The following is a 24,281-nucleotide window of genomic DNA, read 5'->3' on the forward strand; positions in this document are numbered from 1 at the left end:
TCTCTTGAGTGTTGAGATTTAAGGCACTCATGACCACCCAGGTTTTTTTTTTCTGAAAGATTTAAAATGTTTTTCTTTATTCTTGAGAACTTTATACATATATACAATGTAATAGGATCATAGCTACTCCCTGCTTTTCTCCTATGATTCTTCTGTATTATCCCCAACAGGACTCTTCCCAAGTTCATCTCCTATTCTTTTTTGATAACCCACTGAGTCCACTGAGTGCTGCCCATATGCGTATTTGTGTGGAGCCATCCATTCTAATATAGGCAACCTACCAGTGGCCACATGCTCAAAGGAGAACGATTCTTTCTATCTTCCAACATTTTAAAATTGCCAATAGCTCCTCATTAATGGACATGGCATGGGGAGTACCTCCCTCATCTATGCAAGAATTCTGGCTGGTCTGTTCATTGTTCATTGCTGTGTATTCACAAGTATGATCGCTATAGAAGTTCAGAAGATAGTACCCCATAGCACTCCTCCCCAGGCTCCTGTGCCATCTTAAAAAATCCTTGGAAAGAAAGGCACCAGAAAATACTACAAAATAGAAAGCAATCGCCTTTTCAGTATAGGCAGCTTTTATATCTACTCTGATTGAGTCCCATGTCCAAAACACAGAGTATAAGATTCATTTTCTAATCTAATTTGTTTAGCGTAAAGAGACTTTGCTAGGATGAAACATGACAGCAATATTCAGAACTCATTTTCCAAAGGTCTGCTACTATTTGGAGCATTTGGACCATATCACTGTTTCATTAGAATAACATGTTTATCTTCAAATGAAATGTCCTTTTATTTAACCATATTTATCACCAGCAAGATAGGGAGCTTTTCTTTTTTGATACTTGCTTTATTGTGTAGGCTTCATATGAACATCTCAACATAGACTTTATACTTTCCCTGAATCTCCATGAGCTCCTTTTGTACAATGCTGAATCGTCCTAACCTCTCAAATACTCCTGTCAAGACATGTACTCTCATAACTCAAAATGTTTCATATTTAATTCTCTTTTAAATCCAAGACTTGTGATCCTAACACATGGACTATAGATTGAAAGAATTATTTAGTTGCAAGGTACCTCCACTGTTTCTTGGACGTGCCTTCTTTAACAGAAGAATTCACCACTTTTCTTCTCCTGCTCATTTTTAGCTGTAAAGACCATAGAGTCAGTCACTGCTTCAAATCCAACCACCCCTTTCACATTAATAGCATAATGGTGAACATTCTGTACATTGCCTGTGACTAACATAATCACCATGCAAAATGCATCATTCATAAATTGTTTAGTGCGACCTTTTGCACAGTAGCACTAATTATTATTATCACAGAAGCCCAGTAAACTAGACTGGTAATTATCGGGGATTTATTTGAATGGACAGCTAAGCTATTCTTGGCAAGTTAGTCAAAGCAGTTGTCATGACAGCCATACAAATATGTCTTTTGAATTGGGTTAATTAGGGTAATTAATATCTGTTATTTGGCCCCCTTTTCCCAAGGTATTGCCTAAATGTTATCAAAAGGGGGGACATAAAGTTTGAACAAAAGTTTGAATCGTTCAATGGAAGGTACTTTTGAAATGAATGAAATCTGCTCACCCTTCAGAAGTGGCTCCCCTAGAGAAAGCCTTATTTTGTTGGATCTCTTTCTACTTTGCGATGTTTCAGAGTCAGCAAGCACAAGCCACACTGAAAAGGGATGGAGTTAAGAAGAGGAGCTCAACTGTCAGTTTCCCAGGCTGCTGCTTTCCTTTCAATCACCTGTGAGGGCTCTCAAGGGACCATCCCTCTGGCTTCCACTTTTATCATAGCCCTATTTTGTTCTGGGCTCATCTAGAACTGTCTTGCTTTGCTCTGCAGCCTCGCCTTTGTATCAATTCTCTCTCTCTCTCTCTCTCTCTCTCTCTCTCTCTCTCTCTCTCTCTCTCTCTCTCTCTCTCTCTCCCTCCCTCCCTCCCTCTCTCTCTCTCTCTCTCCTTTTTTTTTTTTCTCACAAGGAAGTTGTGAGTTTTTCTCCCCTGGGCTTCTGCCCCTCTGAAGCTTTCTTAAGTTTTAATTTTGTTGGAGGCCTTTTATATCTTATGCCTTGGGGGATGGATAATCCACTGTTGCTTGATGGTGGTTTTGTGAATTTTTTTTCCTCCTAAGAAACAAACAGGATGTAGCTGTGAAGCTCTTTCTTCTTCTGTTTCCTCCACACCAAGTAGACTATAAAGTCTGTTTCTTCTCTGTGGATCTCCGTATGATGTTTTCCTTCTGTTAGTGCAAAGACTAGAGGAAGGGAAAGATTAAAAAGGAAATCAGTTTCCCTTAATGAGGTCATCCTTTCAGAGGATACTATTGTTCATAAAAGGAATTAGAGACTTCTGGTAATGGTTTTAAATAGCAAATTTATTTCCTATTTCTTGCCTAAAATAATAAGGGCTATGACAAGCAAAGAGAGCTTAAGACATTTATTTTAGTACCTAGCCTGTGTCACTTAGTGGATGTTTGAAGTTTTTTCTCATGTATTATCAAAATTAATCCTTACAACGACCCGAAGGGCGCAGAAACTACTAGTATCCCAGTTTTATATTTAAAGAAAGTAAAGTATATGTATATTGTATAATTTTTCTGAGGCCTCCCATGAACAGAACTTGAGTGCAAGTCTTTGATCTAGAGTTCTTTGTCTATACGAGCTTGAACACAACTCACCCAAAGCTTTTAAGATTTTGCAAACTCCAGATGACTTGCTTGTGAAAAGAACTTCCATTGAATGGACTCTCTCTCTCTCTCTCTCTCTCTCTCTCTCTCTCTCTCTCTCTCTCTCTCTCTCTCTCTCTCTCTCCCTCCATCCATCCCTCCATCTCTCCCTCCCACTCACTCCTCACTTATCCTCTTCTACTCCTTCTGCCTCCTCTCCCCATTTTTTCCCTACCCCACTTTGGCAGTTGGGACTTCTAAGTCAGAAAATGGTGTTCTGGCTGACCCATAAAAATCAAGTTTAAGGGAAATTCTACTAAACAGCTTTTTATCAAGTACTCCTGGTTAATGCCTTAGAAATGAGCCAGTGCACTTTCTCCCGGTGTCATGTTCAAGTCTCATGAACAGGAAAAGTCAGTCCTCCTTTCTATTTTAGATATAGGTTCCCTGTTGGAAAAGGCAAGATAAAGTGTTGCAAAGAGTGTCTTGATGGGGCTCAAAGACTATACAGGATATAAAGAATGTGGAGGTGGTTAGATTCTGTCTGAGTTTCCCTGTCCTAGTAAGTCTGACATTAGGTCCATCTTAGATCTTAGAAAGCTGAAAACAAGAAAAAATGGGGAGGGATTTCTAGGCCTATTTCTATGATGTATTGTCATCCAATTAAAAGTGGGTGGCTGTATCGTGCATTTAACATTTAAAAATCAAACACAACAATTTGCCTAGTGCATAAAGATTATTCATTCATTTGACAAATATTTACCGAATGCTTCATTTGTGTGAGGATCCCTTTTCAGGGCTCTAAGTGCAAGAAATAAATCAACAATGATTTCTATCCTCATAGTAGAAGCATTGTAGTAGCAACACAAGGATAGTATAATCAATAAGAGAAACATTTTGGAAGATGAGTGCTATGGAGAAAAATACAGCAAATAAGAAAGTGATAGTGAGGAGTGAAGAAATTTTGTCAATTTAAATGGACAGGTTAGGTTAGTCTTTATTAAGTCTTAATTTTGTTACTTATCACTTTACACAGACTCTTTCCTTCAGTTAGGCTGATGGTTTCCTCACTTGTTAGTGTCTACATACTCTTGTACCTCAGTAAGCCTGTTTAATGACAAAAGAGATCCAGAGCCCTAGTCAGGAAACGTTAAAAATGATCACACAGATGATAATTGCTTGCAATCATGCTAAGTGTGATTACAAAGCCACACACAGTGCTATCATATAGCATTTATTCATGGAGGCCAGCAGAAGGCCACAGGTAGACCACCAGACATTTGAGTTCACTGGCTCCAGTGGGAGGACTGTCAAATGGTGTGAGTGCAAAGCAGCAAGCCCCAGCCAGATAAGGCTGTGAGGGAAGAGCTAGGACTTTGTTATTTCAGTTGTCTGGTTCCCATAATTGCACATAGTTACCTTAGCCCTCTAACCTAGCTAATCATTGACATTTAATTTTAAACATATGCATCTCTATACAAACACATAGCCTGTGTCTGAGCAAATAAAAGACCTTTGGATGTGGTGAATGCTGGAGTTGCTAGAAAACAGACTTGGGAGGAGGGCAAGCATTAATGAAGGTAATGGCTGATTTTCACAGAAGAGTGACTATTTGTTTTTTTCTTGTTCTTTCACTGTGCCTCCAAAGCTTCAAACCCCCCTAAAACTGAAGAATTACAGGACAAAATTGCAACTTTTTTTAAAAAAAATGTAAACTGTGGAGAGCAAAATATTTTAATGAGGAAATATATTATTCTCCTACAAACCAAGGGCTAATAGTCTGGAACTGGTACTTTGGCTCCCTAAAAAGTCCAACAAGACAAGCCAATTATGGACTCTGAAACATTTTTATTTTTAGTTCCTTGTAATAGCAATTCATTCTCTGCTATGGTACATTAACTGGGAAACCAGTTGAAATGAGAGTTTTGGCACCTTTAGAATAATTGACTATATTTACTGAATTCTTAATAGTGCAGAGAGGTGAGTGGGCGAGATAAAAGAACAAAAGGCATGGCCAAAGGACATGCATATGGGGAATTTTGACTTTCAATAAAGGCCAACGGCATGGGTGGGTATGGAATATAGTTCATCTGCCCTTTGTTTTCTTTCAATTTATTTTAAAGTAGACAATAAACTAGTTTTGCTGATTTTTATTTGTATTGTGATATGGAGTCACTTTTGTGAGCAGGAGTAATTAATTGTGTATAAGTGAAAATCCGGAAGTCTCCAATAGTCTACTATATCTGGGCATACTGATGACATGTTTCCTGGCCTGTTCACTTTCCCCTTTTGTAGCATTTCTTTTCCTTGAGAGATTGGTTACTTCACTGTCTCCACTTGCCTGTCTGGTGATCTTTGGAATTAGCCTCTGATACCAATTTAGAGTGGAGATGATAATGCTTTTTAGAAATGTATATATGCCGTAAGGGAAGGGGCAGCTAAGACAAATGCAGCCTTAAGTCTCACTAATGAAATATATACTTGTGTTTATGGAAGACATCAGCCCCTTTGAAGTCTTTCTCCATCAGAATGCATCTAGAGGATGATGTTCATTTCTGGATGCTTCCTCTTGAGTAGATCACTGGTGGACTAGAAAGAACTTTAAATAAGGTCAAGAAATGGGTAAAGGGTCAGGAAATCTTGTTACCTGTCCCTTGGGTAATTGGGGGGATTTATTCTTCTCTTGTGAAGTGCTCTATGTCATACTTTCTTTATTAAAAAACAAACGTTCTCCACTGAGAATAGAAGAGTTCCAGTGGAATAGGACTGATGGTTGTTATACCATCTTCCATCTTCTTGACACCTGCTATTGGTTGAATGTATTCCTCAAAATTAATGTGCTGGAAACATGATACTCATTGTAGTCCTATGAGGTGGGGCATTTGAGAAGTTTTTAAATCACAAGGGAAGGGTGAAGCTCTTGTAAGTAGATCCATGCCTTTTTTGTGAAAGTGGGTTTGTTGCCACAAGAATTATTTTCTTACAGAAGGATTTGCCTTACAGAACGTGCCCCCTCTTGCTGTCTGTTCTCATGTGATACCTTCCATAATATTATGATACGGCAAGAAACCATAAGCAGATACTGTCCTTCTGTTCTTAGATGTTTCTGCTGTCAGAGTTGCAAAGAAATAAATTCTTGTTCTTTATACAATTTCCTATTCTCAGGTATTCAGGTATATAAAACAAAGTAAGATAGCACCCTTGGCAGAATGGTATCCTTTGGGAGCTACGAATGATGTAATGACTTAGGACAACTTTAGATGTTGGTTTGTTTTCCTTCTAGAGATAAAAAGAGCATAAACATATGGAGCCAGTTTTTATTAGGTTATATTAACTGTATAACATAGCAGTTTTCATTTTATGCATGAATATGATAGTATTTGATCCTGTTCAGATTATTTTAATACTATTTCTTATTTTCTCTACCTCTTTCCCATTCTTTTACCACCTCCCTAGTAGCTCCATGGGGGAAATTTGATATTTCTTAGTGTTGTAAGTTCCTTTCCAAAGGCACTTGTAGTAGTAATGTTAATAAATCTGAATGACAGAGGACATCTTAATCTATGAAATTAAAATTTTAAATGGCAAATTTTATGAGCTAGTTAATTGCCACAGAGTCCTTATTCTTTTTAGAAATCATAGAACAATGCACAGTCACACATATTTTTATTTATTCCTTCTCAGTCTTCTCATGTCTTTGTAAGCACAGGATAAAAACTTGGGGGAAAGAAGAAACAAAAGTAACCCATATTTGCATAGCAACATAGTATGTATATTGTTGGCCTAAGGCTTGTAATGGTCATAAAGAGTCTCTTTGGAATCTTCCAGACCATTCATACAGAAAAGACACAAGATACCCATCTGAGTAGAGATTGCTGTTTGTCAGTGAGCCACAATTTCTCTTGCTTCTTGTGCCTTTCTTTTGCTTTAGAATGAGGTTTGTAGATGTGATACACACTTCATTGGGCAGGATTAAGGCTCCATAATTGCATGGAATGCATCAGGGTGACTCAATAACACTGGGCTTTCCTTGGGAGGAAAGACACAGAGCTAGCCAATCAAGAGAAGAATAGGAAAAAAAAAATCAAGCATAGCATTCACATTCCTAAACCATATATAAGGAGAAAAGAAACTGCTGCCTCTTTTTCGCAGCAAAGGAGTCAAAGTCACAGCTGTCTTAACTAGTAGGACCTAAGATCCAGTCTGACCTGCTGAGGAAGCTGAAGGTCTCCACCTACTGACAGAAAGGACTCTGTGCCTCTCTATCTATGATTTATAGGCTAGAGACAGCTTTCAAAGAGCTTATTCAAGCTAGGGTCTACTTGTCTCAGGAATCATCCTTATGCAAAGGCTGAAAAAAGAATTTAAAAGTCATGAAGATTTTGATCACTAGAGAAAACCTTTACTGGCTCAAAAATAAATCTCCGTGGTTTAATTAGCTATCCCTTTGGACATTGATTTTTTTTTTCCACCACCAGTATAAAATTTGACTTGTTCTCCAAACTTTAGAGAAGAGCCAACCAAAATCCAGCTGGATTTGTGGCTGTAGAGAGGTTGCTTGATTTTGTTAAGCATGGCTTATGGTCTTTCTCTCTCCTCCATACTGATATGAAACTGGCAAAAACAAGGATTAGAGCTAGAGCAACGCACACGCTTCTTTCAAACCAAAGGTCATTCCCAGTTCAGTCCTCCCATAGGTTGCACATATTTGAAGACAGTTCCCATGACACATGCTTCCTAGGGGCAAGGGCTTCTTCTCTGGTGCTTGCTTCTCTGCATATGCTGTAAACTGTGGAGGAAACATTTGTGTGGCTCTGCTCCCTACCCACATGTATGTACTTAAGACCTTATACAATAGTATTGACAAGTGGCCCTTTTAGGAGGTAAAGTCATGAGAGATTCATGGCTTTTATGAATGGAATTAGTGCACTTATAAGAAGACTTAAAAGATTAGCTATTCCTTCCTGCCTTTCTGCTTTCCATGGCAGGAAGACACAGTAGCTATCTTCTTTGGAGGATGCAACAACAAGGTGCCATTAGGGAAAGTAGAGACTAGCTCTCACCAGATGTGCTTTTCTGGCACTTTGCTTTTGGATTTTCTGGACTCAAAACCTGTGGAAAACAAATTCCTGCTCTTTGTGGATTATTTGATCTTCGGCCTTTTGTTATAGCAGGACGAACAGGCTCAGACGCCACCCACAGAAGCACCCACAGCATTGCACTGCCATTGCTTCTTCATTTCCTCTCAGCCATATGCCATCAAGTATGCTCGCTGAGGGCAGGAGTGGGAAAGGATGCTCCTTAGCACTGACTGTGGAGCCTGCACCTACAGGTGCAGATCACCAGGATCTATTAAGTTGTATAGAATTTTCCAGCAATCTGTCCTAGCTACCATTTGTTCTGCAATAGTCAAGGGCAGCCAGAGAGCATGAAGCAAAGCTTTTCAGCTGTGAGATCTCGGAATGATTGATCTCCTTTTGTTTACCTTCCATCTCTGATTGCTTCTATCTACCCCTTTTGTACCAGTGGATGCCTTTAGTTTGTACAAATGAAGATCTTAAACACGGTGAAGGACCATCTATGACTTTTATAGCTTTTGACTTGGGCCGGTGGCTTTGTCATTGTACTTTGTTTTCTATAGCACAGTCAAATCTGATTAATCGAGACTAACTTGGGGGAAGGCCAGTAGGAAGTATAGATAGAAAACAAATGCAATTTTATTTCTCTCAAGTTCAGAGTAATAAGAAGTAGACTAGCAAAGTCCTTGCCAGGACGTTTTGCCAAGTAGAAGTCCTTGGACCTGTTTTAATGAATAAATAAGAGTGATGTGCAATTAACATATTTATTATTTGTAAATTGCTTCTAAAGTACTTTAATTTATTCTCTTAAGTAGTTTAAACACTTCCCATGTAATCTTGTTTATACCACAATTTATCCAGCAAACCTTCTAAAAATTGTATAAGGCAGCCTGTTTCTATCTGAAGGATCATCAAATATGAATGAGTGAGGACCCAGCCACAAAGGTGGGACTCTAATATGGTGAGTCAAATAAGCTGTTAGGAAGTGGACAAAAAAGACTCCTATCCTAGGTAGTTGTTAGTCATCCATAGATGATAGCCATCAGTTCTATTTTGAAAAGAAAAAGGGCTTCTTGGATGCAATCCTTACCACCAGTCCAGACCCTTCAGCCATCTAATGCCAGAGAATTTCCACTGAGGCAGTAAAAATGAGAAAATTTACTTTTTGGATAATTTCCCTCTGATCAAACAACCCCCAGTGGGCAAAACTAATAGAAGATACTATATTTTGATTGCAGTTTATCTCTAGCAATTATAGATGAGCAATTTAAGTGGCAACCAAGCAAGTCATTTGCTAGAATGAGGCTGTATTTCAGAGGACTTTATCATTCTACATCTCCCAATCACTAAGCTAAAGACAGTTTGTTTCCTTGGGTGGATCATATATTCTCTTTCTTCAGTTTCCCAAGGCACAATTAGTTTTCTTAAATGACAGAAAATTGACAAAATGTGATTTATAAATATCATTTGCACTACATTTTACTTTTCCCCACGAGAAATTTAGCTGAGAGTATTTTTGAGGATTGGGTTTTATTCTTCTGAGGCTCTTTTGGAGAACTAACATGAGAGAAATAGTGTGGCAAGTGGAAAGAGATGAGCTATGACTTCTGTGTTGGAAGAGATGAGTTCTGAACTCATGCCTAGGTTTCTAATAACTAGGTGTGCTGCATTGGTATGGTTGGAAGATCCTCATAGGCATTATTATTATTATTATTATTATTATTATTATTATTATTATGTGTTTAGAATGCTGAGCATGGGAGATAAAGTGAGGAGTATGGAGAGGGAGAAAAGAGAGGGAAGGAGGGGATAAGATAATTGCTAAAGTCATACTGAATTTTAGTGCTCTTTGAACATATGATTTTTGTGGTGGTTCTGAGACCAAAAGGGAATTCTTCAAAGACCACACTGTACAGCATATCATTGTAAGGATGCAGTGATGATTTTAAAACCTTTTCAAATGACCACATTTGGCAATCAAGCAACTGAAGGCTCCATTGTGAGATGAAGAAATAATTAATATTGCATTAAGGAATATATTTCTTTAATTTATGAAGGATAGGTTTCAAAAGGGACTGTAGAACGGAAACAAGAGCAGTAAATCCACCAAATGGGCTTCTCTTCTCTATCCTTTACAAATTTACAATACACACCCCTTATTTGGGAAGCAGGGGGGCATAGGCTCTTGCCTAAGACTCTTTCACTTGATGACTCTTGGCTACTTAATCATCAGGTATTCAGAAGCTCTGTGAGTCCCACTTTCCCCAGCAATTTAAAATGGAGAACAGTACTTTTTGTCCTTCACTGAGGACTTACTCTTTGATGCAATATTCTGTAAGAACAATTGCCATATCATTACAGGGTGTTTATTGAGAAAATAGTTTTAATCCAGTCAATGAGATCCATAGTCCAAATGATGTTTTAAATTCTGTAAAGTTGTAAAGTGCCCTCTGTGAGGAAATAGTTTGTATTTAAAATCATTTGTTTTGCGTACTGGCATGTTGATAGAAATAAATGGAGAACACTATTTTTCTTTCTTTTTTTAGGTTTATAAATGGTATTTTGAACAAATGAAAAGGATGGAAAAGTAGGAATAAGGATATATAAAATTTATGCTTTGATGTAAGCCATTCTTCTCTACTGTTTTAAAATTCTTGAGTAATGTTCACACACACACACACACACACACACACACACATCAGTCTCAGAAACAAAACAATCAGTCTAGAAAGAGCATATAACACTTGGCATTCCTGATTCAATATTACGAAGAGACAGGTCAGAGAGAGAGAGTCCTATCCAAGATAGTGTTCAATCATCTGACACCAGTCTTTGAATACCTGCTCTGTATAAGTAACAGTGATAAGCCAGAAAGATACAGTTCTATCTAGCCTTGAAAAGGGTCTGGCCCAATGTGTAGTCCATAAATAAGCAATACAAGGTATCATATGATATGAGAGAAGTGAGTATATTCATTGTGTTTGTATATGTCACTAAATGTGTCACATTTCAACACTGGAGAATTCTGAGTCACGAGCCAATAGCTTTCCTCCACATTATTGCTGCCACTAGAACTTTCTGTGGTGATATAAATGGTCTAGAAACAGAACTGTAGCCACTGGCTGCATGTGACCATTGAGCTTTTGAAACCTGGTTACTATGACCAAAGGAAGAAACAATGTAAATTTAATTGTGATTTTGATAATTTAAATGCAAATTGCTACATATGTCTATGCTATTGAATAATGTGTCTCTGAAGAAGTGGGCCCAGAATTGGTTCTGAGTGGGCTCTGGTGACACTGTCCAGTTCTTTCATCCTGTTTTCCTACTCACAGACTAAACTAGCCTTGCAATGATAGCTCATTTCCAGCTGACAGCTCTGAATTATGCATGCTAATGTGCTTTACTTACCCCTGAGATGATTTTTTTTAAAGAAAAGATATTCTGTGACAGTTCAATCATAACAAAGGAAGGAAATGGGGCGAAAGAAAACTAGTTTATAAAGGCTTTTAAAACATCTCAAATCTTGCCTTGATTTTTGACAGTGTGAGGCCATTTTTACTCTCTAAGAGAGTTCTCTCTCTCTTTCTCTTCCTCTCTCTCTCTCTCCATGTATATGTGTATATACATATAAGTACATACACATATAATCCTCTATGACAGAAGAAAGATCGTTTACCCTATTTTTTGTTGATAAAACAAATAGTACCAGAATTATATATATATATATATATATATATATATATAATACATATATATATATATTCCTGCTTATATATATATATATATATATCAGCAGGAAAATGTAGGAATAAAATGTATTCACGATGCTTAGTGAGAATTTAGTTAGAAGTAGAAATAAATATGCAAGGGAAAGCAAGTTTACAAGCTGATGGTAAGACATGGCACATGTCTGTGGAGTCAGGTTTAGAAAGCGTCGCTACAGACATTATTCCATTTGACCCTAGTAACAACTTCGAGGTGGTGAGGTAAGGCATTTTTTTTTTCAGCTTATAGATTTGTAAATCAGGAAATTGAGACCTGGGAAGGTTTCATGATGCTAACAAGCCTAACATCTAGTAAGAACCTTGTCTGCCTTTATTTTAAAAGCTTTCTTGGAGTTAAAAATGTTTTATGATTTTTTTGCAAGCTTAGAACCATCTGTGTAAAGTGTCTCCAGGGTACCTTTTACCTTAGGTATAGCTGTTTATACCAAGAATAAGAAATTTAAACATCTAAACAAAACATATACTATTATTTCCTTCATGAAAAATGTGTGTGTGTGTGTGTGTGTGTGTGTGTGTGTGTGAATTAAGAAATAACCGCCACATCTATTTTTACTGATTTAAGCCCAGACCAAATGTCTGTTTTTAAGTGGACACAAGACCTGGGTACAATATAGCGTATTTGCTATCCAGGCACTTGGAAGGCAGGAGGAAAATGAGTCCAAGGTAAGCCTTGATTACATGAGACCATGTCTCAAACAAACAAAGAAACAAAGCCAACCAACCAACCAACAAAACAAAATAGAATCAAGTAGGCACAAATAATGAGCTGTTCAGAATGAGGAGTGGGTGTACTAGTTATGAATGCATGAAATGGATTGAACTCTACTTAAAACACAGGTCAGGGAAGAGCTGTGGAATGCTAGTAGAATTGGGGGAAGGAAGGGAGATACAACTGACCCAGGTTGAAGGGCTGTGCTTTCTGACACAGCATAGTGTTATGTTTCTGACAGTAGGGTTTGTTTTATTTTTTTATTTATTTTATTTTATTTTATTTTTTGACAGTTGAGTTTGGAATGTGTCCTGGGTCCTGCTGGACTGGGAATCTGATGGTAGAAGGAGTGTGAGGAGTTCCCCCTCATTATTTCTTAATCTTCCTTCAGGAGGAAATTGCTGTCGTTGTGCTCACTGCCCTTGGACTTGTCATGTTTAAGCAGGCTGGGGACTTTTTTTTTCCTCTCCCAAGTAGTATACTCAGTCAGCCAGTCCTAATTACTTCCATTTCATTGCGTTTTCCAGGATCCTAATGAGGTGTGGCTTTGGTGGTGTGAGCATGGGACCTGGTGTGAACAGTCTCAAATTCTAGTTGCAGATGCTTGACGCCACTTTCTAGTAGAGGATAAATCCCTTCACCTCCTCTGTCATGCCATTACTAGAGCTAATAATATTTATTCTGTTCATAATGGTAACAGGAGGATTAGCTAGTTCATGTTAGCTAAAAGGCTTTCTAGAAAAGAATGGCAACTTTTTGTGCAGTGTGTTCATTTTCAAATGCTAATTCTTATTAATAGGAGGCACCTGCTCTATTACTGTCATTAAGCACCTCACAGAAGTCTTGCTGGCTGACTGATAAGCAAAATTCTTCAGTTCTGTGCCACGAGCTCTGTAGAAAATGTAGCTACTGTCAGCCGTAGTTTCCAACTTGGGTATGTGTTTTTTGCCTGTCTAAAAATAATTCCTCTCCTCCATGGTTTCTGCAAGGTTTAGTAATTCCCCTCTCTCCAGCAACCCTTTATATTTACTGTTACTGGTTGCAGAATGACTATTGTGTCTCAGCTGTGGGGGGAAATGATCCCTTTCTATAAGAGCCCATTAAACCTTCTGGAAATCTCGTGATAAAAGGTTCCATATAAATACAAGGTACTTTAGTAATTGTTGCACTGTTGGTTCTTTCCATAACTGCATTACAGATTGCTAATGCTTTGACAATTTCAAGCTGCTGATAACATTAGCTATTTTGTGAGGTGCAATAATGGCCTTCTCATTCATGGCTGCCAGTATTCTACGGCAGACAGTAGCCTTTTGCTTTGAATTGCTGTCTTCTATATGTGTCAAATTCTATATGCCCTCCTCTTCATCCCTCTACCATACAGAATGAATTAAGATTTTCATCACAACTTTTGAATGCTCTTATTTTGTCTCACGTATGGCTCATAACATTTCTCCCCCTAATACTAATTTCCTGCAATGCTTTCTTTTGTCACTAGAAACTGGAGGATACACTACTGTGGGTTTCATTCAGTACCTAATAATTCATATAGAGGGACGTACTCTTTATTTCAACTACAGTCATAATTAGGAGGCTGCCAATGTTGAGCAACTGCAGCCCCAATTTTGAGCAATGTTTATTGTGCCTCATTAGACCTGAAACTAGTCCTTAAAAGGTAAAAAAAAAAAAAATCTATGTATATGCTTGTGACAGAAAATACATGTGAATGCTATGCGTGCACATGCTTCTCTCCATTCATCTCAGGATACTGAGAGCCTACTCTATTTGCCATAACAGAAGTCAGAATATCTGCAGTGAAAGAGGACCATGGAGGTCTTATTGACCTCAGACATGGAAATGATCTATTGTATTGTATCTAATTAGAAAATATCAATATTAGAAGCTAATGCACTCTCTATTTCTAAGATAGGAGAGTGCTCCTTTGTCTTTTGCCAGCATGTTCACATAGTGCAGGCTTGAGCAACAAGCTGGTACAAGGGAAATGGATTTAGAGTGCTATGTCAAAGACTTATTATTCTTTTTTTTTTTTTTTTTTTTTTTACTCTTAAATAAGCTTGTGGAGGGAATTGGGTTTTAAGTGATGTATAATCTAAATAATGGGATTGGGGTTGGAACAGAATTTAGGGGTGTTGTTTTGGCCCACAAGCACAGGGCCACCTGCCACTTACCCTCCAAATATTTTGAAAGTCTTTTCAGCTGACAAGGCTGGCTCAATAGAAATTGTACTCTGCAGGCAGCCAGGGCTCTATAGCTGCTAAATAGCAGGGAATTGAGGAACTGGTAAAGTATAACTTATGGAAAAGAATGCACCACCACAGGTTCTGAGAGTACTGGGCCTTCTCTGAGCCAGAGGAGCTTGAAGATCAGATGGAGCCAAGGTAACTCATACTGCAGGTCACTGTCTGTCAGTGATGATGTCAGGCCTCATACGGATTTTGTTTTCTTTGTGTTTTATTGAGGATCAAATTGATTTCTCATATGTTATATCAGTTTCATCACAACATAGCTTCTGAAATGGAAACCTAAGTTATCACAAGTTATCTTACTTCATGTACTAAAGATGGTGGCCATTGCCTCTAAATGACAGTTGAAATGCTCACCAACTTTCCAGGGAAGGAAGTCACTCATTCCTTGACCCCTTAGCTCACAGGACTGGGTCTTCCAGCTAGTTCTGGGGAACTATCTTTAGTTGGTGTGCCAAGTTTTCCTTTTTCCTTTGTCTAACTGCTAGACTACACTCTACTCACTCCTTCATTATAAGCAGCCAAGAAATGTCACTCTGAGTAAAAACAAGCATGAAAGAGTCTAATTACTTCACTGTTGATGTTATGAGTCTTATATTTGTTTTCCATTTCAGTAGTAGGTAATGCCAGGAACAGTGTTCCTGGTGGTTTTCATGTGGTCCTTGTTGTTAAGACCTGTTCCAGCTGAGTTAGTATTTAACCTGGCTGTAGTATTTAACTCCTGTGTTTGTTTTCTTGGCTCCAGAGAGGATGAGGGGTAACAGTTGGCACCTGCTTGTAAAGTTCTTTGATATTTGGAGATGAAAGCACGTTGTGCTAGTCCTTGCTTGCAAAATAGCCTTAATGTGTTGTGGCTTCATATTTGGAATGGAGCTTCGACTCAGGGATTTGCTCACGTCGTGTGTTTGATAGCTATTTAATCCTTGCGTTGAGTTTGGTTTATGGGGAATGAGGTAGTTTGCCTTCCATGACTTCATTTTGTTTACTCTTAACCTGCATTCACTTTTACTGTGGCCTTATTGATTTTGTATTTTTACAAACAACAGGCATTAAATGGTTCCAGAGAACATTCTGTATCAGAGAATATTATGTCCCATCAAAGACTTAGTGACAGGTCCAAGTGGTACCATATTTAACCTGTGCTTTCAGTTTAATTTGCATTAAAAATGTACAGAATTCCTGTAGAAAACTATGAGGTTTGTTACGGAGACCTTTGATGAAAAAGGACATTTTTAGCTAGGAAGGAAGCACTAAGATCATTTTGGTTAATCTCACTTTGAAGATGGATGACTTAAAATTCTTTAGGAAGAAAATGATCATGCAAGGTGTTCTGGGAAAGAGTGACGGCCATGGGGAGAAAATTGAGGTATTTGTGTGCATGTGTGCCTGCCTGCTTGAAGACATGTGCATTTGTGTGTCAGATCTGGAGTGCCAGTGTACAGGAAGCATCCGATTTATAGTGTGTGCTCGGTGGTTACCTTTCCTACTGGTAGGAACTCTGGGATGGTACCTTTTATTCCGTTGCCAGTAATTCCTATTTTATCTGTTGCTGTGTGGATGGATGAGTCTTTGAATATACATTCTAGCTGGAGGCAGTTTTGCTTTACTGCTATGCAGAACTTACATTTTCATTTTTATGTGTTAGGCATAGGGAGCAGGAAAAAGTCATTTGTCAATTCATTAAAAAAAATCCTGTGAAATGATGGCCTTTTGAATATCAAAAACAGTATTCAGTTTTGGAAAAAGGTTCTGGTTTTATTTTTTCATCATTGATCGGTGGACTCAATTATTATTATTATTGGATGTTAGCTGTTAAGAAAATAAGCAGCAATTAAAATCACTTTGTTGTGTATCTGATTTGGGGTTTCAGTCTCACAGTTTGTATTGCAAAGATGAGTTAAGAGTTAACCATTTAAAAAGAGTGAATTGCAGTTGGAATGCTCTTCAGTTTGGTGGGATTTTTAAAGTGCAATTTAAAAGATTGTTCATTTTTCAAATACAAACCTTTAGGTTTGAAAAATCTCTGTTTTAATCCCAGGTCTGAAACCTTTTTATAGCTTGTGTAGTGGCCTAGGGATTTGTGCCACTGGGCAAAGAGTCTACTCCTGGATATTTGCATTTATTGGGCTTCTTTCTCCTTAGGGTTTAAGTCTCTTCTAGTGATAAATGCGGTGCTGAGAGAGCTGCAGTCAGTCTTGCAGAGACTAGGGCACAACTCAGTGAACTGTAAAAGTAATACAAAATGACAATTAAAGTAGGGCATCCTCTGCTACCTTGAGGGCCTGACAAAGTGGAAGTATTTGACTTCGGATGTGCCAGACTTATTAACATAGAAACATAACATATCACCCACCCTAAAGTCTCACTCCAAATTTCATATATCCAGAAGGATGCTGAGGATAGAAAGTAGCAAACAAAGAAGGTGCCTAAGCAGCCGACATTCAAAAAAATTAAAAATAAAAACCTACAAAACCCAAAACACTGCACAAACTCCATATATTGAAGAAAGTATATTTTCTATTTTAGAACCACATCTTCACGCTCTCTACTCACAATGTATTAGCTCATTTTCTAGACTATGCTCATACATATAATTTTATAGTTTCCAAGAATACAGTGAAGTAAAAGCATCCGATGTAAAATGGCAGAAGGGTCTTGAGAGACAGGAACATGTAGGGTTCTTCTCAAGTTCAAGCTGTGAGCCACCCCCAAAGAGTGCTTTGTGGTCACTGAAGTTACAGGTTAAATTCACATGTCTCAGCGTTTTATGTATAGAAGGGTACCCACAAACAACAAAGGAAAGGTTAAATTATTATGATTTTCTACTCCAAAGAGGGCAGTTTGGTGATACATTTCAGAAATAAGTAAGAAAGCAGTATGCTTGTTTCTGTTATAAAAGGGAAAACCCTAACCTCTGGACATCTTAGCTGTCCAGAGATATTCATTCTTTACATACTGTAGAAAAACCAAGGTTTTACTAAATCAAGACCAACTAAGATGTCTGCTTTTGATACATTCCTAAGGGAAAAAAAGGCTTCTGGTTAGAGAAAGAATTTGTGAATGTATTGGGTGACTTTAAAAGTGACATATTTCCCATCAAGACCAGAGATAAAAGTTTGCTCTTGACCCATTTTTAATGTCAAAATTACATTTTCAGAAACAAATGCTGTTCTTGTCTCTTTGCTACGTTTCCGTGTTAACCTGGCTGTCTCATTAGAGATGGGGACATTTTCTAGTTAAATTAATGTGACATTTAGAGAAAAAATTTCTCTCTCCAATGTTTCATGTTATTTGCCATTTAGAATACTTAGAGATGGGGCTGGAATAATGTCAAACAAATTTTGATTAAATAAGGCTAACCAGGAGCTAATATATTCATACAAAAAGGAAATCTCTATTATTATTTCTTGAAATCTGTTTCTTCTGGGCTTCTTTATTCTACATTGAGATCACTTTGACTGATAAACTTACAGAAGTGCTATCATATGACCAGCTGAGCTTGTATTAGAAAACATGGGACATTTGGCCAGAGCCTATAGCTAGTTCCTTGTTCATGACCTTTGGACTTCACCATGGAGGTGCATTCAATTTACTGGAGAAACTTTAAAAGTAGTATGAATTCCAGACCAATTATCTCAGCATCTTTGGTAGTTGGTACTTTTAAAAAAAAGTTCCTGAGGCAATGCTGATGTGCACTGGGAGCTGAGAAACACTCTTTCAGATGTGCAAGGTGTTTCAGTTCATTACCACAAGATGGTTCTTTCTCAGGGTACTCTATGTATCACTCTATACTCCACCAAATGAGGAAAATTTGACTGGGTGTACAAGAATTAGATTTGAGTATATACCTGGACCCAGTACTTATTTCTTTGTGTATATATATATATATATATATATATATATATATAGTATGTTTGCATGTGTGTGTAGACCTGACTTCGATGTCAGTTGTCTTCCTCAGTTATTCTCTTCCACATAGAGGCATGCTCCTCACTGAACATAAAGATCATAGTTTCAGCTAGTCTGGCTAGTTACCATGATCTGGGTATTCTCTGTATCCAACCCCCAAAGGATTACAGATAAGCTGCTTGGCCCACTTGGCTTTTGGGTGGGCTCAGGACATATAGACTCCAGTCTTCATGCTTGTACAGTAAATGCTTTACCTGCTAAGGCATCTCCTCATCCTGAACTATAATTCTTGGTGCATAAATATAGACCAATAATAAAATAAGGCTTCCTGCCTTGTTAACTCAGTTGTTCTGAAACCAGAATCATGGATTCTGTTCTCATGTGAATGATTCTGCTGTGTTCTTGCAATTGCAACCCAGCTACTTTAGGGATTGAGACTGATTGTAAAGGTTAAAGACAATGGATGAATTGGAATAGCCCCATTCATTCTGAGAAAGTTGGTTCTAGAATTTGTTTTATTAGGATGTAGCACAGTCTATCTGCTGGTTTGGATAATGGAACATTTACATTTGGAGCTCAGGATTCACAAGACTGGGATGTTTACTCATTAAGTGTAAAGAAGAAGGAAGACAGAGAAAGATGATAAAGTTCAATGACATTTCTCTATCTTGAGTGGCATATCATATCTGTTACATCTGTTAATGGTTAGCCAATCTGTGAGCCTTGGTGAGAAGTGAGAATTGTCAAAGTCATTACAACCAGGACTTCTAGAATTTTCTCTACTACTAACTCATTGACCACAAGAGGGATACCTCATGGTGGTATAGATTATTCCCTTAGGAGTTAAAACTAGTACTAGTAACATTTACAAAATTATTCTTCTCTTCTCAAACATGTAGTTCTTGCATGATGCAGGCCATCACAATGCAAACAGACTTGATGCCTTCATCTTTCAAAAATTTCTTCTGGAAAATATATTTTTCTTAACATGATAATAGTTTGGGATATTGCTCTTGATTTTTCAGCAAGGCCAATCAACACCTTCCACTTATTTCCTATTTACCTGTATAAATTTGGACAGAATTTATTTATTTATTTATTTTACTGGAATGAAGTAAAATTTCCAGTTCTACTTACAGTGTCAAGCTCCATTGAAAGCAGTGTTGTTGTGAAATCTCTTTTCGATCTTTTTTTTCTTTTTTGTTTCTCGAGACAGGGTTTCTCTGTGTAGCCCTGGTTGTCCTGGAACTCACTCTGTAGACCAGGCTGGTCTTGAACTCAGAAATCCGCCTGCCTCTGCCTCCCAAGTGCTGGCATTAAAGGCATGTGCCACCACTGCCCGGATTGTTGTAGAATCTCACCATGAGTTTTGATAATTGCTGTTGAATTGCTCTTTGGAATTCATGCTCTCATGGTGTGTATTTCTCATAGTAGAAAACTAAGGCACAGAGAAATGAAGTCGTTTAACCAAGGTTGTACAGTGAAACAGAGAAGTAAACCACAGAGCTCAGTCAGTCCCTTATTTTCACAGGATAGCATGATTTTGAGGAGCTGAGAACTTCTTGTTAAATTGTATATTTCACTATCATAAAACAAAATAAAACATACTTAAGCAACACCATTTTGCCCATTGTGTTGGTAAAATGAATTTGCTCAAATGTTTCTTGATTAAGTGACTGATGAATGACTTATTGTAGCAAACACTAAGGTCATATTCCCAACACAGTTTCAAGCTTGCCTTGTCCTCTACCAATGACTTTTGTCACAGTCTCAGCATTCACTTACCAATCAATAAAGTAGAAATGCGCTGACAATTTTTATTTTTATTCTTGAAAACCATTTCTTCCAATATCATCAAAACTTGTGTTCATGCTAAAGGATATCTAAATATTTAGATGAAAATGGTGTAAGTAGATGTTGTACAGTCAGTCTGTCTTCAAGTGAGAGCTGTATAGGGAACATAGAGTAACTACAGGACACTGGTGGGTTTTTGTTTCCTTTCCAATTCTCTCTCCCTTTTTCCCCTCCCAACTATTCAGTATCAACTATCTACCTACTCTAGATATCTAAGGCCCTTGCCCTGACTTTTGGCTGTGTAGTGTCCATGTGGTAGCTGGCTCTGCTGTTACTTGCCTCGTTTTCTCCTCTATCAAACTGTGAGTCTTTGAATGCAAGGACTGCATCTAACAGCCTAGTGCAGGCAATGTCTGACAGGTAGTCATCTGAAAAGAATCTGCTATTTTGTTCTCTAGACAGCTATTATATTTCCATTTCCAGGCACTTTCATTTGAAGCGATTGCAGAAGGCCTCTGAAGAATGGTGGGGATGGCTAGACGGCAGGATGAGGGAAGAAATGTGTTTGAGCATTTGGAGTTCATACAAAGGTTCAACAAGTGCTGAGTTTCTAACATTGGGTGTAAGATCATGTTTTCGAGGATACTGAATTCAGTTTAGATGCTTCCTTAACTTCTACCCATTCTCAGACTGTCCCCCTTTTGGAGACCAGGATTCCTGGTGCTCAAAAGCTGTTTTCCCATCTCTTTCATCTAGCAGGTGCCCTGCATTTGCTTTTATAAAGCCAGCTACTGTAACTGGATTAGGCAGTAGTGTTTTAATGATAGGAGCCAAGACAGAGGTTTGCTTACAAACTTCATGTTCCACATGAAAAGCTTTGGTACCCCCTGTGGACTGCCTTTCACCCTGTTTTGGGCATAATACTTGTTTGCCTTTATACCTGTGATAAAAGGGAAGCCATCCTGTGTAAGGGATGCTGAGCAAATGTCTTAAAACAAAGGGAAGTTCAGAGTTTAAATCCACAGTAGGGGATTACCTTGCCGCATTTCCATATCTTTGGAATAAATATTTTAACATGTTAATTATCTACTTCTAATAAAAATACCTTTGAACTTATAGTCAATTTGATGGGCATAAAATGGTCTCCACTGGGGAATGGGAAGCAATTAGTTTCTGTAATGATTGTGAGTCATACTTTCTCTTCTCTCTAAGTGGTTACATGGTCAGTAGCCAGCCATATTCTAGAGTATGTTTATATCAATTCCACCCCAGCCTCCAAGAATAGGTTGCTTCTTTTGGAGGGAATTTGGGGACCCCCAAAGAAGGCATTCATCAAACTGCTGCCCAACTACGACTTTGTTTTGGGTTCATTCATTGTTTTTAGCACAATAAAAACAAAAACCAAAAACCAAAAACCAAAAACAATCCTTTTAAGAAGAACACTTGGCTTCTTATTATGAGTCATTTTTAACCCTTTTCTTTCTCATTGCAGACTGAAAACTATTCTTTTGACTCTAACTACGTGAATAGCCGTGCCCATTTAATCAAAAGGTAGGTTGGTTTGCTTTCACATTCCTACTTCAGACCTTGATTATATATATATATATATATATATATATATATATACCCCAAAACATTAATTCTTAAGACCTATGTCCTTTTAGATGTTGTGACAAATGCCTATGTACTTTGCTAGGAAGTGTGGGAAATTTAGAGACAAGATAGAAAGCAAGGATCACTGTCAGTTACATCACACAAAGAGATGGCCTTGCATCATATTTATTTCCATCAAACTATATGCAAAATTAAAAATGAAATCGGGATGATGTGAGATATTTTACTTGTAATTTTGGAATTAATATAAGAAAGATTAGAAAACTTTCAAAATCAAACTGATATTTAAATTTTGTTGCTATGAGTTTAAATAATTGGTGGCCTCAACTTTTGTTCTCCTGTGGAGTTTGTAGTATTCTCTGCAATTGTTATTATTTTGACAGTTGTGAAAATTTAAAAGATACTTAAATGACAGATGAAATATCTTTTATAATGCTTTTTAGATGAGAGAGGAAAAGAAAATTTTCTAATTTAATACTTGTCAAGATACTTTGAAGTGTTTTAGATGAAATCTGAAATTTGTATGATTGGTTGCTTACAACTTAGCTATATTGTGAGTACAGAGTAGAGTTGAATACTGAGAAGACTCCATTGATATAATGTGCCCTAAATTCTTGCAATGGGGAGAAAAAAAAGAGATCAGGAAACCCTCTAAAGAGGCAGAACTAAGCAAAGGAGAGAATTCCATGTCTAAAAGTAGCACATCACTTGACCATTCAGATGATGCCTTTATTGCTGTTTCATGTAAATAGCCCTTTGAATGGTCCAGTGGATATTCTGCAGCTAAAATTGAGCCCTGAGTTTGTTTGTTAAAATAATAGCAATAAAGCAGACAAGCAAACAGTATATTAGAGCTGCAGTGGAGAAGATTGGAAAATTCTATTATTTTGCTGGCTGTAATCCCATAAATTTCTATCATTGTAAGAATGGGATTCAAATGGAAAACAAAATCCTTTCTCGTTGTACAAGAAAATCAAACTCAAATCTAATTTAATTTATGATGTAGCACTAACCCCTAAAACTATGGTAGATTTATCTGTATTGGCTTGGGATAGCTTGTGACCTTCAGTGATGATCATTAGGCATCTTAGAAATGGTTACACTTGTATTACCTGTCATAGTATAATTTGGAAAATTTTGGCATTGTTGGGAAGAATCCCCTGAACAAAAGGTAAGGCATGGAAAATTGTCTAAGTAGTTTCTTTTAGGAAGAACGAAAAAACCTCTTTATATGTACTTGTTAGAGGGGCTCTGTAGGAAGACTGCTTTGTTTTCTGCTTCAGGACTGTTATTTTTAAAGCTTCTTTTTTGAACTGGTAAAAACAGTGGCTTGGTTGATCCTTACAGGTCTCTGGAGCTAGTTCATTCTGGGTACCTGGAAATTCTCTGACCAGGTTAAACTGATAATACAAGCCTCATTTTCATAGCCTACTAGAAAGCTAAGACTCCTGGGGACCTGCAAATCTTAGATCAGCTTCAAATATCCAACTTACAAGGCAAACTTATGAGATAAAGACTTATGTTAAAGCACTTAGCTTTGGAGATACATGGATTTCCACAGCAGCTTTGAGTCTCATTGGAAACCTCTGATTTTGATTAATTACTTTACATGTATTTTATACACACATGTGCACTAAGACTGCATCCTGGAGCTGAATGGGCTCCTGGAGGAAATATTTCTAGATGGAGCCCTAATAAACAGTAGTTTCTTTACCAGTGACCACCTGATTACTAGGAAACACACACACACACACACACACACACACACACACACTTTTGTCAGTTTCTTTTTAATAGAACTGTGATTGTTTTGGGAAACCATGAAGGTTTTTATGGGGTCAGTTGCATTTAAACAAATTCCAATACCCAGAAAGAAGCAGGATGTTGGCTTGCTAGCCTTTTCTGCAGAATAACTGCTACAAGTGTAAAATTGGTAGGAAACCACAGTGGTGACTAATATTAACACTGATCCCAAGGGAATCAAGCCATGGGAAAAGTCACTAACTGTCCACCAAGATGTTTAAGTCCCATGTTTGTTTGGAAAAAAATTCCTGGACAGGAAATTCCAAATCCTGTCCTCAGTCTTAATTTTATTAGGAAATCTCAGAATTTCTAAAATGCCAAGCCAAGTTTAGCCTAGTTCTTAGAATTTGTTTTTCTATACATCTTTCTCATCTTACATTTTCTTTCTAGCTATCCAAAGACATTTCTTGGAATGTTGTCTTGGGCTTTCCTGGCCAGACTCTTTATACATAGATCCTTTTTATTCTTTTGCTCCTGTCTACATTTGCTAGCTGAGAACTGGCTTTCTCTGGTCCTTTTTTTTTTTTTTTTAGAAGTCATGGTTCCTATATTAAATAACAAAATAGATGGGGCAAGATGCATTTCATTCTTCTGGTATAAGGACAAAGGAGTTGAAAATACTACAGAAAAGACTCATTAG

General features: G+C 37.6%; 1 protein-coding gene across 1 annotated transcript in view; it reads left to right on the top strand.

Moving 5' to 3' along the window:
* Positions 1-24,281, top strand: part of Pcdh19 (protocadherin 19) — a 100,639-nt gene that overhangs the window by 34,120 nt on the left and 42,238 nt on the right. Inside the window, exon 4 of the mRNA XM_021153647.2 lies at positions 21,717-21,775. Coding sequence (XP_021009306.1) covers positions 21,717-21,775 — 59 coding nt within the window. The remainder of the gene's footprint in view (positions 1-21,716; positions 21,776-24,281) is intronic.

Source organism: Mus caroli, unplaced genomic scaffold (genome assembly GCF_978045245.1).
Source record: "Mus caroli unplaced genomic scaffold, Mus_caroli_1 scaffold_5, whole genome shotgun sequence".
Lineage (NCBI taxonomy): Eukaryota > Metazoa > Chordata > Mammalia > Rodentia > Muridae > Mus > Mus caroli.